At 45.6% G+C, this 14,950-nt stretch overlaps 2 protein-coding genes across 6 annotated transcripts; both read right to left on the bottom strand.

The window, feature by feature from the left end:
- Positions 1 to 62: 62 nt before the first annotated feature.
- LOC120448324 lies at positions 63 to 3,898 on the bottom strand. 2 transcript variants are annotated; one of them, XM_039630273.2, is made up of 6 exons: positions 3,563 to 3,869; positions 3,170 to 3,500; positions 2,703 to 3,107; positions 1,785 to 2,153; positions 1,018 to 1,722; positions 63 to 950 (listed from the first exon to the last, which is right to left on the bottom strand). In XM_039630273.2, the coding sequence occupies exons 1-6, from the start codon at positions 3,764 to 3,766 to the stop codon at positions 73 to 75; spliced, it is 2,892 nt and encodes a 963-aa protein (XP_039486207.1). In that variant the 5' UTR covers positions 3,767 to 3,869; the 3' UTR covers positions 63 to 72. The 2 variants fall into 2 exon arrangements, with proteins under 2 accessions (XP_039486207.1, XP_039486208.1); XM_039630274.2 differs by having other exon boundaries at positions 609 to 964; positions 3,563 to 3,898.
- A 62-nt stretch (positions 3,899 to 3,960) lies between these two features.
- LOC120448326 (isocitrate dehydrogenase [NADP] cytoplasmic) lies at positions 3,961 to 8,552 on the bottom strand. 4 transcript variants are annotated; one of them, XM_039630276.1, is made up of 4 exons: positions 8,413 to 8,513; positions 6,087 to 6,248; positions 5,572 to 5,628; positions 3,961 to 5,491 (listed from the first exon to the last, which is right to left on the bottom strand). In XM_039630276.1, the coding sequence occupies exons 2-4, from the start codon at positions 6,186 to 6,188 to the stop codon at positions 4,211 to 4,213; spliced, it is 1,440 nt and encodes a 479-aa protein (XP_039486210.1). In that variant the 5' UTR covers positions 6,189 to 6,248; positions 8,413 to 8,513; the 3' UTR covers positions 3,961 to 4,210. The 4 variants fall into 4 exon arrangements, with proteins under 4 accessions (XP_039486210.1, XP_039486211.1, XP_039486213.1 ...); XM_039630277.1 differs by lacking the exon at positions 8,413 to 8,513 and having other exon boundaries at positions 3,961 to 5,461; positions 6,087 to 6,605; XM_039630279.1 differs by lacking the exons at positions 5,572 to 5,628; positions 6,087 to 6,248 and having other exon boundaries at positions 3,961 to 5,461; positions 8,413 to 8,552.
- Positions 8,553 to 14,950: the final 6,398 nt, after the last annotated feature.

Raw genomic sequence — 14,950 nt, 5'->3', positions numbered from 1 at the left:
AGAATCACACCAGGCTTTAATACTATCGTTCCACTTATCCATATCCACTCTCCAGTCTGGAGAAACTACCGCTCAAATGAAAAACAACCGCTGCATTCCCTCGCTCCTTTTTTGTGGCGTCGAAACCGCCATTGTCGCATAGTTCATCAAAAGATCGGCCGACGAGCTGCGCTGCATAAGACGCCTCCTTCCGGCACTGCCGCCACCTGCATTGCTGAAGGATCGGCTTCTTACATGACCCCGATGACGCCGCTTGGGTCGCTGGGCTACGGCTCCAAAGCAGGACACCTGCTGCTCCCCTTCGCTCTCACTTTCGCTGTGACTCGGCTGACTTTCCACTATCACATGGCTTTGGAGTGTCTGGTTGGATTGTTCCAGCTCCTGGGTAATGGTTTGCGATACACTTGTGTCCTCGGGGGTCAAGCGAGCTCGCTTTCCCACACTATAACTCGATGGATCCCTCGACAACTCTGATCCAAAATTACTGCTACTCCGTTCATGTGGAAGATTGGTGCCGTAGCTGAGGAAATCTGGATACGGCAGATGCAGCTCATCGGTAGTGAAGGCTTCGGGAGAGGAGAAGGTGTGTCGCAGTCTCCGCACTCGGTAGCCCCTTCCAGCTGGGACCTGTTGCACCACCAGCCACGATCTCTTCAGGTACGTGTGCTCCGTGCAGTTGCTGTTTGTCTGCTCCGGACTCTGGAATTGGTTCTGGTCGGTTGTCACAGGACTCTCTGCCGTCGTGGAGGGGAGGCCTATAGTGAGTGAAATGCTAAGTGAGTCGCCTCCCTGGGTGCACTCATCTGCCGTGCTACCGGGCGTCGTGGCTGACCCACCTGCTGTGGGTAGTTCACCCCCAGTGGATATCGGTGACGCGCTCGTTGAAATCCCCACGGATTGGACCCGGTGCCCTGGTTCCTTTGCTGCCGGGAGAGACGTGCCTGCAGTGCCTGCAAGTGGGACTCTGTGGGTAAGTTAGCGACTGCAGGGTGGGATTTGGGGAAACTCTCGACCTACCACAAATAGCCGTGGCGAGGAGCATTCGCTGGGCCATCGTCTGGACGTTTTCCGCATCCTCCGTTGTATCCGTGGCCGCCACCGCATGGGTCATTGCCGCCGCTGAGGTACTGGGCAGTTCTTGATCTCTTTCCAGGCTGCAGCTGCGATGCAGTGGGAGTACTGATTGCATGGTGCAATTGCTGGCGGCACGACTGCAGCTCCGATCTCGAGGGGGAGCTCGGCGGGCTCGTCTCTGCCGACGTGGCTCCCGTAGCTCCTGTTGCATCCCCACCTTGATAACCTCCTCGTAATCGGGTGGCGCCTCATAGCTGGGTGGTTCATCGGGCGTGCGATCCTCGTCCTGGCGATCCAACAGCTCGCTGATCGTCTGCAGGTGACTTTGCAGCTCCCGCTGGTGTCGTGCTCTAACCCCCATCCTGTACAGGATCACCATCCAGCCGGACAGCACACCGAATATGCCCAGTGTGCTGATGATGAAAATGCCCGTGGCCGTCTTGAGATCCGGATACTGGTCTATCTTGGGGAAGTAATAGTTGGGCTTGTGGGAGTACCAGCGACGATCGTGATGCAGGTGCGCCCAGTCCTCCTCACAGGAATCCGGCTCATCACTGCCATCCCCGCAATGGTCGAAGCCATCGCAGTGGAGGCGAATGGAAATGCAGTGGTTGTTCCCGCACAGAAACTCCGAGCCAATGTAGCAATCTAAACCATTGGAATTGGAAATTATACATAATGAAATATTCCAAATTTCCAATCGAACTCACTCAAATAGTTGAATACGCTGTAGACGATGGCCAGCTTGGAGGACATCCCGAATACGCCTCGCAGTCGAATGTAATAGCCATTGAGGATGGGCGCCACATGGCTCTCCTTGCTCAGTCCATTGTTCGGCCACATAACGTTCTCGATCTCCACGGCATCCGAGGTGGTGCCCTGCCGGATTGTCAGCTCCGATCTGGCGGCCATGCCGTAGAAGTCATCCACTCTCAAGGAGATGTGGGTTTTCATCATCATGTAGTTGTTGCCGGGCTTTATAATCCAGATGCAGTCAAACAGCCGCACGTCCGTGGCATTTTCGATCATGTTCATCATGGTGATGGCGCCACCAGGTCCGGTAACCATTCCGCCGCAATCTAAAGCAGGAATACAGATAAGTATACATTAGTACATATTTCCATGCGGTTGCATCATGCCATGTGATCCAACCTGCCCCAATAGTGCATAACCAACCCATTCCCGGATTATATACAAGTGTTGGCTTCACCACCACCCCTCCGGGCAATGATCCAAGAAATCGATTGTCTTACAAAACCGAACCCAACCAGAGTCACCCAGTTTCCACTTCAGCGCCTTGCATCGACATTGATATTCGCCAAGTGCCCACCCACTTCCACCCACTTCCTCTGCCAAAATCAATATGACAATTGCCTGCAGACTTTCAAGTGCCCGACTAATCCGACAATTATTCAAATGTACCTATTCCCACAGAGAAAAAAAATGCTTCTTGAAATCGGGTTCAAGCTTAAAGCGAATTGGAGTTTCTTGAAAGTTTATAAATTTAAAGAGTTCTAAACTGAAGATCATATTGTTGTATACTTCTAAAATCCTGTTGCCCTTAATCTAGAAATTAACTATTTTATAGTTTTAAATTTTGTTCAGTGTACTGCAACCCACTCACTCACCTGTGTAGGGCACCAGTCGCTCGTCCTTGAGCTGCTTGGACGACACAAAGCTGACCTCGGCGCGAAAACCCACTCCGGTGGCGGAATTTCCACGGAACTGCAGGAGCAGAGACTTCCCGCTGCTCACCGTGATCGGCGGACGGAAGTGCTCGCCCGTATAGGAGTCCAGCATCTGGCCATTGGAGTCGAAGATCTCCAGAGTGGAGGTGAGGCCCAGCTGGAAGTCTGTGAAATCCAAACGCACCTGGCAGTTGTCCGCCTCGCAGGTAAGGATGTGTTCGATACCGTAGTCGCGAGGATATGCCATTGGGAAATACGGCGTGGAGATCACTTGCGGCTGGGTCTTTGTACTCCCATTGCCCACAATGGACTGCTTGGGCGAACCACTGACTATCCGTACGTTGCCTATTCCGAGGGAAATCCAGATAGAACTTTCTTAAACACCTACCAACTATTTCTAATCTTACGTTCCGAGAAGTATTGAAGCGAGAACACGTGCGCATTGCTGGCTCTGTAGAAGAATTTCAACTGCAGGGTCCTGGTTTTGCTCCGGAACACCTTGCCATCGCCGCAGAACTCCTGACCGGAAATGGTGGAATCGTAGGGCGGCTCCGAAAACTGGATATGCTCGCAGGGACACATGCTGGACTTGCCGCCCGTATTGCCACAACTCTTGGAGAAGTTGGCATAGGTGAAGGCCACTCGGATGACGCACTCGGCACAGGTGACCAGCTCCAGGCTGCACTGGTACCACACATCCCCAGCCACTGCATCGTTCTTGAAGCCCAGCGGCGAGCTCTGCTTGTAAGTTCACACTTGCTGACCAAATCCCATCCAGGGAAACTGGAAAATACACTTACCCTATAGGCAGTGGTGGTCACATTACGGGCGTGCAGCTCGCCGGCCGGACTTCCCAGCTCCAGGAAGTGACGTCGTCCGTCCCAATGGTTGCATATATCCAGATCCCGGTAGCTACTGCTGGTGGGATACGCCTCTCCTGGCCAGCACAGCAGGCAGATCACGTAGGCCAGCAGGTAGCCATAGCCCAATGCTTCGGCTAGCATCGATAATTTCTTTCTTCGAACAGGATCCTGATCCCCTTCCGCTCGAATCGTCTCGGTGTGGTGCCGCCAAATGTTAGAACACAACTGTGGCCATTTCGCTGACAAATCCAATAAACCCAGAGCCATCAGAAGCCGCACAAGTGGACCGGGCCTCGTAACGAGCCCACCCTCGACTGGGTTAAAGACCTCTCGAGTCCGGTATAAAAATACATTTATTTGAAATTTCTTTTCCGTTAGACGTTAAAGGGAAATCTGGGTTTTTTTGCGTCTCGCAGAGACAATGAAACAGTGTGGAACATGCGTCGAGGACACGGATATTTAGCCTAGGACATGCACATCTACAAAAACGAATGGGAATATTGTGAATATGGTGACGAGGACGAGGCTTCGCTGAGTGGTTCTCTAGAGATGCGAGGCCTGCTGCTCGACCTGAGCGCCGGATAGTCACTTGGCGGCGGCGGCATTCTTGGCCAGGGCAGCCTCCAGGTTCTTGGCCAGCGTGTTCATGAACTCGAATGTCTCCTGGTAGTCTGTGCGCTGCACGGCGTTGATGCTGCCCTTGATGCAGATGGCCAGATCCTTGGTCATGGCGCCGCCCTCGATGGTGTCGATGCACACCTGCTCCAAGGTCTCGGCGAACTGCTTCAGTGGCTCGTTGTCGTCCAGCTTGGCACGGTGCAGCAGGCCACGAGTCCAGGCGAAGATCGAGGCAATGGGGTTGGTCGAGGTCTCCTTGCCCTGCTGGTAGAAGCGGAAGTGGCGCGTCACCGTTCCGTGAGCGGCTTCAGCCTCCACGGTCTTGCCATCGGGGCACAGCAGCACGGAGGTCATCAGACCCAGAGATCCGTAGCCCTGGGCAACGGAGTCCGACTGCACATCACCGTCGTAGTTCTTGCACGCCCACACGAAGCCACCCTCCGACTTCATGGCATAAGCAACCATGTCGTCGATGAGGCGGTGCTCATACCAGATGCCCGCCGCCTCGTACTCCTTCTTGTACTGCTTGTTGTACAGGTCCTCGAAGATGTCCTTGAAGCGACCATCGTACTTCTTCAGAATGGTGTTCTTGGTGCTCATGTACAGGGGCAGCTTGCGTTCCAGAGCGAATTTGAAAGAGGCGTGGGCAAAGTCCACAATGGAAGCGTCAGTGTTGAACATTCCCAGGGCAACACCGGGGCCCTTGAAGTCATTGATCACCTCATCGATGACCTGACCATCAGCACCCTTCCAGGTCAGGGTCAGCTTGCCGGGTCCGGGAACCACGTAGTCGACGGCCTTGTACTGATCGGCGTGGGCATGACGACCGATCACGATGGGCTTCTGCCAGCCGGTCACCAGACGGGGGACGTTCTTGCAGATGATCGCCTCACGGAAGACGGTGCCTCCCAAGATGTTACGGATGGTGCCGTTGGGCGACTTCCACATCTTCTTCAGGTTGAACTCCTCCACGCGCTTCTCGTCGGGAGTGATAGTGGCGCACTTGATGCCCACGTTGTACTTCTTGATGGCCTCGGCACAGTCAATGGTGACCTGGTCCTCGGTCTCATCACGGTACTCAATGCCCAGATCGTAGGTGTGCAGCTCAATGTCCAGGAAGGGCAGAATCAGTTTTTCCTTAATGGAGTCCCAGATGACGCGGGTCATCTCGTCACCGAGGACATCCACCACGGGTCCGGCTTTGATCTTCTGGGCCATCTGTGCGGGAGAGCATACCTCAATTGAGTGCTTGATGGGCAGGATAGTAATCTTATTAGCTAGGTTAAAAATGGATTTATGTCTGCAAGCTGCGGTGTTGGAGTATTCACCTCGCTCACGGCGGAAATCCGTTCATTATCCATGGATATTTTTTGCGTTTTGGGGTCCTACAGACGATACAGGCGATACAGGCGAAACTTATAACGATAATAAGATGACAGCTGGTCAAAGCAAAGTGAACTTTGATCCCGCTGGGATAGGGTGTGTCGATATTGATGGAAAGAAAATAAAGAACATTGTTTCGAAAGTAATCCCTTATCTTAACGTTTTAATATTTAATATTTCGCCATGCTATAACGACTAAATATTTATTAAGGTATTTGCTTGTTATCCAAAAAGTTAATATTTCTACTTTACAAACATAGAGATTGAACTTAAAAAAAAAAACTTTTGATGCTAGCAGAACTGCATAGGCTTAAGGTGATTGTTGATAGTTTTCATTTAAAACTTGGAAAATTTAAAATATATTTTTTTATCACTCATCGACGCACCCTATTCCGAAGTTTGGTAAGCAGAAAGACTTAGAGCGACAGAGGACGTGGAGAAGGATGCAAGGAGAACCTACCGCGGCGCTGATGGCGAAATTCGCCCGGAAAACGGCCTGGCTGAGCTGCGGCTGCCGGTGGACCGACGTCATCATTGCGGCTGTGCGGCGCAGGGCAAACATTTTACAACCGGTTGGATGTGGATGTGTATGTGGGTAATATTACTATGAATGAACCGACGACTGGAAACGAGAGACGAAAGTGTTTGTCACCAATGTGGAACAATACAACTGACACTGGAGTCCCGGGAAAGCGAGAAATCTCCAGACAAAGCAAAATGCTGTGGGCGTCAGACGCGCTCAAACCGTAACTGATAACTGTAAAGTGCCGTTATACGCTGCAGTTCCAGACTCTCTTGGGTGCCGTACAATCATGAAATTGTTGCGCAATCGGCGTAATCACAACGCTCTAAATGCCCAGTCAGATAAGATTTAGAACCTCGGACTTTGATAAGCTGCTCTCACAACACTCGGCGCACTTAAAAGCCACCAGTTTTAATTAATAATGTAACAAGAGTATAAAAACAATAAACACTCGGCGACCGGGTAAACATGTAATCGTTATCGCCGGCTGATTTGTAAATCGTTATCGCATTGCGGGTGGCATTGTCCCTCTCTCTCAATTGCTTTCACCTCCCTCTATCTCTCTGACGCTCTTTCGAATGACAACTGTTGCTTTTATCAGCTGGCGAAAAACTTTTCCACTATTGCCGGCCCGCAACTTTTATTCTAAGTTCACGGCCGACTCGTTTTGATAAGGAATAATAACTAGAAAAGCGCGTGGCTTTTGACAAATTTATTCAACTTCATTCAAATTCTCTATCAGCTGGAACTCGTGGTATTATCGATAACGATTGTCCAAATGACATGTCAAAGCTTAGATAATTTTTGAACTTGGGCGCCAATGTGTTTTATTGTTGCGAGGGAGGCTCGCTCTGATTATCTCGAAACGTCCACAATTCTTATCTGCTCAGTCAATGCCACTTACTTCCAAAACAAAATAGCGATTGCGTGATGCTTTTCTGGGTTTTTCTTTTCTGCGTTAATAGACCCATCGACTGTCTGGCTTAATATATCTTAAAATCTTCAGAGGCACATATGTTTATCTAATTAACATATTGAGGTGGCGCGATCGTTGAACACGCCACAAGCTCAGGCCACGCCAACAATTGGGTGGGAGAAATGGGGAAGTCGGTCGAAAAAACAATATTTATGCTTTCACCAAATGAATTTCACAAGACTTCGTACATGGTGCCATTCTGATAAGATTTTCAATTGGAATTGTTATGAAGGGGCGAATAAATTATCTAGATATAATCCATATGGTATTTTCCCATCATGTGTTCTTTCTAGTGCCAAAATATTATATGGTTAAAATGTATATTAGTAAGAACTAAAATTGAAATGCACAAGATTAGGCAGTCAAATTTTTATGGCTTTTGACCCTTGGACATTATGAACATTTTAAATTTAATTGAAATACACCAGAAATTTGAGAAAAAATAATATTTTTCACATGGGCATATATAATAATAGTTATTACATGTACAGAGGTCTGTTTACTGGCTTGAGAAATGAGAAAATCGAGAACTATTTAAGCAAAGTTTTTTTCGCTAATCTACGAAGCTGCGCCCAAATTATTAAACTTTTAAGATGAAAAGCACTTATTAGCACTGAAAACATAGGGAAAACTTATAAATTTAAAGATGGTATTAATTTGTGCATGCAACAGTGCTAATGAGATACGAGCTATCTGGAGGTCTTCTCGAACCATCTATCTGTAGATATGCATAGTAATTGTATAGGTTTAATTAAAAATGTCGACACGAATTCAAGATTAAACTTTGGACAGCACCTGGAGAGCCGGAGAATCAGGTGGCAGTGAAAAGGCCTGTCGAATGGGTTACGTGTCTCTGTCTAACCACATATAGCCCTCTCTCTCTCTCTCTCTCAGTCAACTCTTCTCTCTCTTTTTTTTTATCTGTATCTCTCTTTTCGGAGGAGGCAAACCGGTGCGAAGAAAAAACAAAAACAGCGGCAGTCAAGTAAAATGCATATGAAAACAGACCGGTGGGGAAAGTTCGGCCCCAAATAGGTTGGGCCAGAGGTTATGCATAAAGTTAAACAGCGCTAATTATATGCATTTAAGAAGGCTTGAATTGTTGCAAATCTACATATCGCAACCGATTTGGAAGTCCACCATTTTTTTTTTGCTCAGATAAATTGCAATTCAGCCGGTGCAGTAAATATTCAGCATTAAAAAGCCGGTTGGAATGCGATCAAAAGTTGATGTTTGGCCGTGGAGTTTAAACCGCCTTATATAACGCTTCCCGAATGCTCCACTTACCTTTCAGATTGTTTAAAATGCCGGATATAGAACGTTAGAACACAGACTAAATTTTATTGCAGACCGAAAGATGGCGAACCACTCCCAATCAGACGCAGCGAATAACTGAAACTGATTTGGCGACGACAACAATAAAGAGCAAGAAGTGGCGTGTGTGAAAGATAATTCCGTAGATAAAAACATGTTATTCCAATCAGCTGCTTGCCTTGAGCTTTTCTCAAACTTTAAGCTTTAGTCTCGAGTTCTGCAGCATTCAGCTTTCGCTCGTCTTGCTGAACCGCCAAACATCAAATTTGAATTTTCAATTACCACAACTTTTGAGGGCAGCGTGCGATCGTTTGCCTTAATGGCGCTAAAAGAAAATCCATAAAATGTGCTCCAAAAGTGAAATGTTTGCCGCAGCCGTTTAACTGGCCTTAAATATGCAAAAAATAAAAATTGCCATCTTTTGTTGTGACCGCTTTTAATGTGCGAAAGTGTGTTGCCATTAAGACGCGAGTGCTACGTTCTTTCGCTTAGGTTGTAATTAATTATCATTGAATTACTTCTCTTCAAAGGTGCTATAAACATTAGAGATCTTTCAAAATGAATCTTTATTGTAGGGAAAAACATGCTCATTAACATGCTCTGTTGTTATTCTTATCGCACAAAATTACATATTTTATTTCCCCCCGTACATAGTTACCCATCTCATTAGGGACCGCACCCGATGAGCATTTTCAAGCAACGCGGCTGGAAAACATCAAATGCGGCGACAGCAAACCGAACACGCATGAAAATTACTCGATCTTGGGCCTATTATTTGACAGAAACTGGCTAGAAAACTCGTCTAATTGCGACGCTTTCTTTGCTTTGCCGTTTTGCCGTGTGGCATTAGATAAGCGCCGTTTATGCGCGCTTACATAACCCCCAATTATAACGAATCTTAATTTGTGCATGCCAATGCATTAAATAACATATTTGGATTTGGCCCATCCTCTCAGGTAAAATAAACGCGTGCCGGCGAAACCTCAGTGTGCGACGTGCTTTGCTTTCTGCCCTGCACCACTTCACTTTACCTTGCTGGAGTCCAAGTCACCAGTGCCAGCCATTAGCCATGTCAATGAACGTGAAATGGCCACTGGTTGCCACTTGGCCACTTGGCTACATGGCCACTTGCTCTTGCCCAGCCACATCATTCACACTTTGGATGGCAGATAGTTTCGTGGAGTGCGTGCCCGCACTGCCTTATTTGTTAGTTGGCATTGTTAAACTATTACTTTTCTTGTGGTTCATCGTTATGTAAACAGATGGCGAAAAAGAAAAAAAAATTATGCCCAAGAAAGAAGCGTCTGGTAAACTACTTTTAGTTTCAGCCAGCGGAATGCTAAGGAGAAAAGTAAAAGCAGCAGAAGCAACAGCAGCAGCAGAAGAAGGCATCCTAAATATTAGCTAAATATGCTTTCTGTCTGTCGTTTTGAAAGTGAGCAGTAGCCAGCGCCCTCGAATGAAGACAATTTGCATAAACAACAAAATGTGGCAGATCTTTAAATACGTATAGAAAAATGCTCGTAAATACCCGGCGCACATCACTCATCCGCCCGGGTGAGCGGCTGGCATTCCAGCCATTTCACTTGTTACCCATACGCCCCGTGGTGCGGTGCAAATTCCTTTTGACCGCCACGAGGAATTCTCCCACTGCGATGCCGTGCACGTGCAGCGGATCTCGCTGTGATGTGATGGATTTTCGAACGCCTTTCGATCTCTAATGCACGCCTGCAATAACAAATTACTTCCTGTTCACATTCCAAGCGGCCGGGTGTCTTTGGTTGTTACCATTCTGAAGACGTGTGTGTGTGTGTGTAGCCAGGGCATCGGAATATTACTATTAATTATATTGAATGGAGAAAGTCAATTTCGTCAAAGAGAAGAAAAAAAAAAAACGAAAAACAAAAACAACATACAAAACAAAAAACAGACCAAAACGAACCAACTCCTATGCTGAACAGCAGCAGCTTGTCTTTTGTGCGCCATTTCTAAAGACGATGTGTGGCTGTCAGTCAGCCAGTTGGTCAGTAAGCCAGTCAGCCAGTCAGCCAGTTAGCCAGTTAGCCAGTTCAGTTAGCTAGTAAGCCTGGCCAGTTTCCATTTCAATGGCGCTAGCGATGGGAGCGTGCTGATCATCAAGTCTTCTAATTTGTATGACTTAGTTCAAAGAAATATATAAAATTAGACAAGATCTTAAGTATGTCATTAGGATTTCTATATATTTTATATAATTATAATTAGTAAGCACCGTAGTAGCAGTAACATGATGGCGCCCGAACAGGGACCAGGTATCATCCCACTTTGAAGTTCCTTCTCAGTTTCACCAGTTCTCATCACTCAACACTCCAGATATTGAAAGCGCTTTCAACTCACCTCCTATCTGTGTGTTCATACCAAAGTTGATATCTTAATCGCATTGCCGATCTGGTGTGACACATATTTCATTTCTCGCCCAGCCCAGATGCAAATGTGTTTTACGAGTAGAATGCATGGAAAGGAAATCTCCGACTGCTCCATATCACTTTCTTGCTCTCGTCGCTTCTTCGATCTTCTAGAAGGCTTTTTCATGTTATTGATCCAGCGATCGTTTCATTATGTTTACAGTTATGTATCGGACTTTACTGCTTATGCAAATGTATGCTAAGCCGCTACAAAAATAGCCCGATTTGAGCCCACCATTGACGTTGTGGGCTACTGAGGCATCGGATTTGGGCTCGTCTTCGTCTTTTGCGGCATCATTTACTTCCCATCGAATTGATTGGTTTTTAATTTGACTGTCCGTCTGATTTAGGCGGCGATGCATTGTTCATTAGCCCATCAGGTGAAAGGCGTTAGCGTTGTCCACTAGGAAACCTTGCCAATAACTTGCACATATTGCGAATGGGATTTGAAAATGAATGCAGCACGTGAATACAAGTGCAAGTTGCATGGTAAGCATCGAATAAGTTGATACCCTGATTTTTGGTCATAAAAAAACAGAAAGTACTTTCTTCTATGGAGTGACCAAACAACATAAATATGACAAATTTTTAGAGATAAATTACTATTAAATAACAAGTCCACACAACTTTCTGCAAGGGTATGCGAAATCATTCAAAATCGAAAGCAATGCCAAGGCATTTGTTTTTCCCATTTCGCCACCGAGCTTGCCAACGAAGTGCAGCCAATTGGCCACATTGCATACCAATTGTCCACTGGGTCAATGTATCGACCAGGCCCAGAGACATCCACATGAGCACCAGAGTCCAAGGGCCAAGATCACAGCTACGCAACTTTGAATTGGCGACTGCGGTTTCGGTTTTGCATCCAGCTCCATGTGAGAAATCATTAATGCGCCCTCGAACCGGCGATCTTGGCTGTTTGGCTGGCTTTCGGCTTTCACATGGTTTATGCCAGACATGGACTGCTTCTATTGTTGTGTCAGCTAAATATGGCCAATAGCCAAATATTAATTCATGTGTTCCATCTGGTTGTATGCAAATTTTCCACCGGCTCGAAAGTAATTGAAGCTGCAGCGGAAATGTTGAAAGCGTTTGGATTCTAGCATGGGGAATGGTATTGGCATTGGGATTGGTATTGGTATTGGCATTGGGATTCGGATTGGGATTGGGATCGGAGAGAGGCCTACAGGCAGGACAATGAGGAGGAGACAGGCAACATGGGGTCTCTTGATTACAGGAAGAGAAGGAGGAGACTGCTGGCAGACATTAGGAATATATATTTGTATCTACATATTTTAGTGATTGTTCCTTAATTTACTTGGATCTATTTTAATAGAATTGATTATCACGCCTTTTGAATAAATTACCTATTAATCTTATGGATTTCTGCGAAGATTGAACCTTTGATTACAGGAAGACCCCATTGGCTTCTTTTTATACAATTTTAATTTTAGCACACAGGTTGTATAATTATTTTCCCATTTCTTCTGCCCATGAAAGCAGCCCTCTTTTCGTGAAATATGATAAAAATACATTTCTGGCAGTTTGTTTCTGGTTTTTGGCATCCCAGCGCCAAATGCCAAATGCCAAATGCCAAATTCATTGCGGCCGTGACAGGCGTGAAGTTTTGCTAAAAACCCTTCACGGCATTGGGAACTCTGTCTTTCGGATGACTTGTACTTTGGAGGGTGAAAATCAAACGGGAAAGAAATTTAATTATACAGCATAGGACAGCGCAAATAGTTCAACATTGTCTACATTGTCTATCTCATTTTATTGGATGGATAGAGGCCCCATCTTCCGCCTCCATTCGCGATCTGTCTTTTTGTCGTCGAAAGTAAAATTTCCAATTGATTTTTGTGCGATGTTTTACATGCTTTTCGTTTCCATCATTATTCAGCCCGGTTGGCAATTGTTGAGCATCATGCCAGGGAGAAATGCCACCAAGAAGCATTTGAATAAGCACTGAAAACAAATGAGTTGAACAGTTTTTTGAACTGACTAGAATATGAAAAAATAAATGTAACCGAAAGTAATGGTTGACCATATGTGAATAAGAGTACGTTAAGTTTTATTTTATCCTTCATTCCATTTAACATTTAAGTACAGATCACATCTTTTTTTTAAGTGCCTTCAGACAGGCAGCACTTTCATCGTTTTGCGCTAAAACGCTTACGCAGCATGAGATCTTCCTCGGGTTTTGTTTCTGGGTAAGAGATATTGCCCACGAGGCCTGGAGGGCAGGCCTTCTATTGCGGATCCGTGCAGTTTTGAAAGCATCATGGTTTGTGTGGCGAGGAAGGAACACAGCGGACCTTCGCTTTCGAAGCACTTTTCTCACCGCAACACGATGCCAGACTTCCCATTCAAATGTCCATAGTAATCATTACGATTTTCAACTGGGGACAGACAGTAATGATGTGCTAATGATGCCTCCTCAAACTGGCCGGCAATTAATCTTTTGCAGATCTTTTTAGAGCAGAGCACAGCAATCGCATTCGGATTCGGATTCGCTCATTCATGCACGTTGCGCGTTTTATTAATTGATAGCGAAATTATTCGAAATTGAATGTGTCTTAAGGCACTTTCACTTGCTCCGAGCATTTTTAGTTTTGCCAACAAGAAGAGGAATTTTCAGAGATGCTGCTCAACGTCGATTTGGTTAGGGAACGATGAAGCTGGGCTTAAGTGGACTACATTTTAAAAATTATTTATTAACGTGAATTAAAATGAGCAGGTATGTTAAAATGTTAAATGGGGGGTCTGATTATGTTTGAATTTGAATAAAGAATTCTTGTCACAACACTCGTAGCATCATTAATGATTAATATATTTGCATAAGAAAGTTGGACTTGTGATCCGCAGTCACCGATTAGGTAATGTGTCATAAAATATTGCCAACTTTTACTCATACATCTGTCAATGGCGTTCATTAATCCTTCTAAATGCGCAGCGAAATTAGCATAATAGCGAAGAAGTTGGAAAAAGTCGAAAAGAAATGCTTTATGTAAGCAACAAGAAACAGAAACTAAATCGCTTAAATGATCAATTAAAATTACGTATACGCAATTTGTATGCCAATTTGGCTTTGCCGTCCCTTTGCCAATGAAATGAAATCAAAATGAAATGAAATGAAATGAAATGAGTAGAGCGGCTACATGTTTTCACTTTTAATATACTCATACTCATACTCATAGTAACTCGCCGAGGAGAAATGAGAAACGATAACGAAACGAAACGACGCATTTGAGACATTAAAGTTTTAGCTTTGCTTTTGCTATAATTTGACTTTGGAAACACTGGGCATTTCATTCGCTGCATTCATTCACTGCTCATTTTTTGGCATTTAATGATCATCATCATCATCCACACACCACACACTCCCCAAACTCCTCGATCTCCACCCTTTTTGGACGCGTTAAAAGCCTTTCATGGCCCAAACGCTGTTCTGCTTCATTTTGTTTAATGACATTGACTGGCCGGCTACAAACAAAATGTTTAGCTTACGTTTTGCTTTCGTTTATGAACGAACTTTCACGTGTGCCCCGAAGTCAAAGAAGATTTGAGCGTTTAAATGTTTTCCTCGCTGCTTCTTCGCTTTTCGAATTACCTAATTTCGGTTACGAAACAAATCAATTAATGTATGCTTCGAAGAAAAACGAGGCTCTTACTTACCACGAATTCCCTAATGATGAATCTGGGGAATTATTCAATCGGCCGTGTAGAAAGCGTCAGATGGAACTGTTCTTGTACCTATATATATGTACAATATACATATATGTATGTATATACAAGTATATAGACTGGTGGCTGTGAAACCGCAAGAGCCGCCAGATGAGATTTCACCTGCGTTTTCAACTGTGCATTTTAATGATCAGTTTTCGTTTCGCCGCAGCGGAAGCCCCCGAAACCGCCCCTTTTGCCACCACTGGCGGGGTTTTCCTCCGGCTAAACCGCATACTCGCCCAATTGCAGTTTTCCCATTTTCCAATTGCGCCAAATCAAGTCGTAAAAATATTCATCTGGGCAAATGGTTTTCTAATGGTCTGTCATTTTAATTAAAGTCGACT

The sequence above is a fragment of the Drosophila santomea genome, chromosome 3L, assembly GCF_016746245.2.
Source record: "Drosophila santomea strain STO CAGO 1482 chromosome 3L, Prin_Dsan_1.1, whole genome shotgun sequence".
NCBI lineage: Eukaryota > Metazoa > Arthropoda > Insecta > Diptera > Drosophilidae > Drosophila > Drosophila santomea.
Note: the sequence above shows the minus strand (reverse complement) of the source record. Positions and strands in the feature narration are given on the sequence as shown.

Coding starts and splice junctions, on each gene's coding strand:
- LOC120448326 (XM_039630276.1), bottom strand. CDS start 6,188: ATGTTTGCCCTGCGCCGCACAGCCGCAATGATGACGTCGGTCCACCGG. Junction 5,629..6,086: donor ATTTCGCCATCAGCGCCGCG/GTAGGTTCTCCT, acceptor TATCGTCTGTAG/GACCCCAAAACGCAAAAAAT. Junction 5,492..5,571: donor GGATTTCCGCCGTGAGCGAG/GTGAATACTCCA, acceptor CTGCCCATCAAG/CACTCAATTGAGGTATGCTC.
- LOC120448324 (XM_039630273.2), bottom strand. CDS start 3,766: ATGCTAGCCGAAGCATTGGGCTATGGCTACCTGCTGGCCTACGTGATC. Junction 3,108..3,169: donor GCTTCAATACTTCTCGGAAC/GTAAGATTAGAA, acceptor CCCTCGGAATAG/GCAACGTACGGATAGTCAGT. Junction 951..1,017: donor CCTCGCCACGGCTATTTGTG/GTAGGTCGAGAG, acceptor TCCCACTTGCAG/GCACTGCAGGCACGTCTCTC.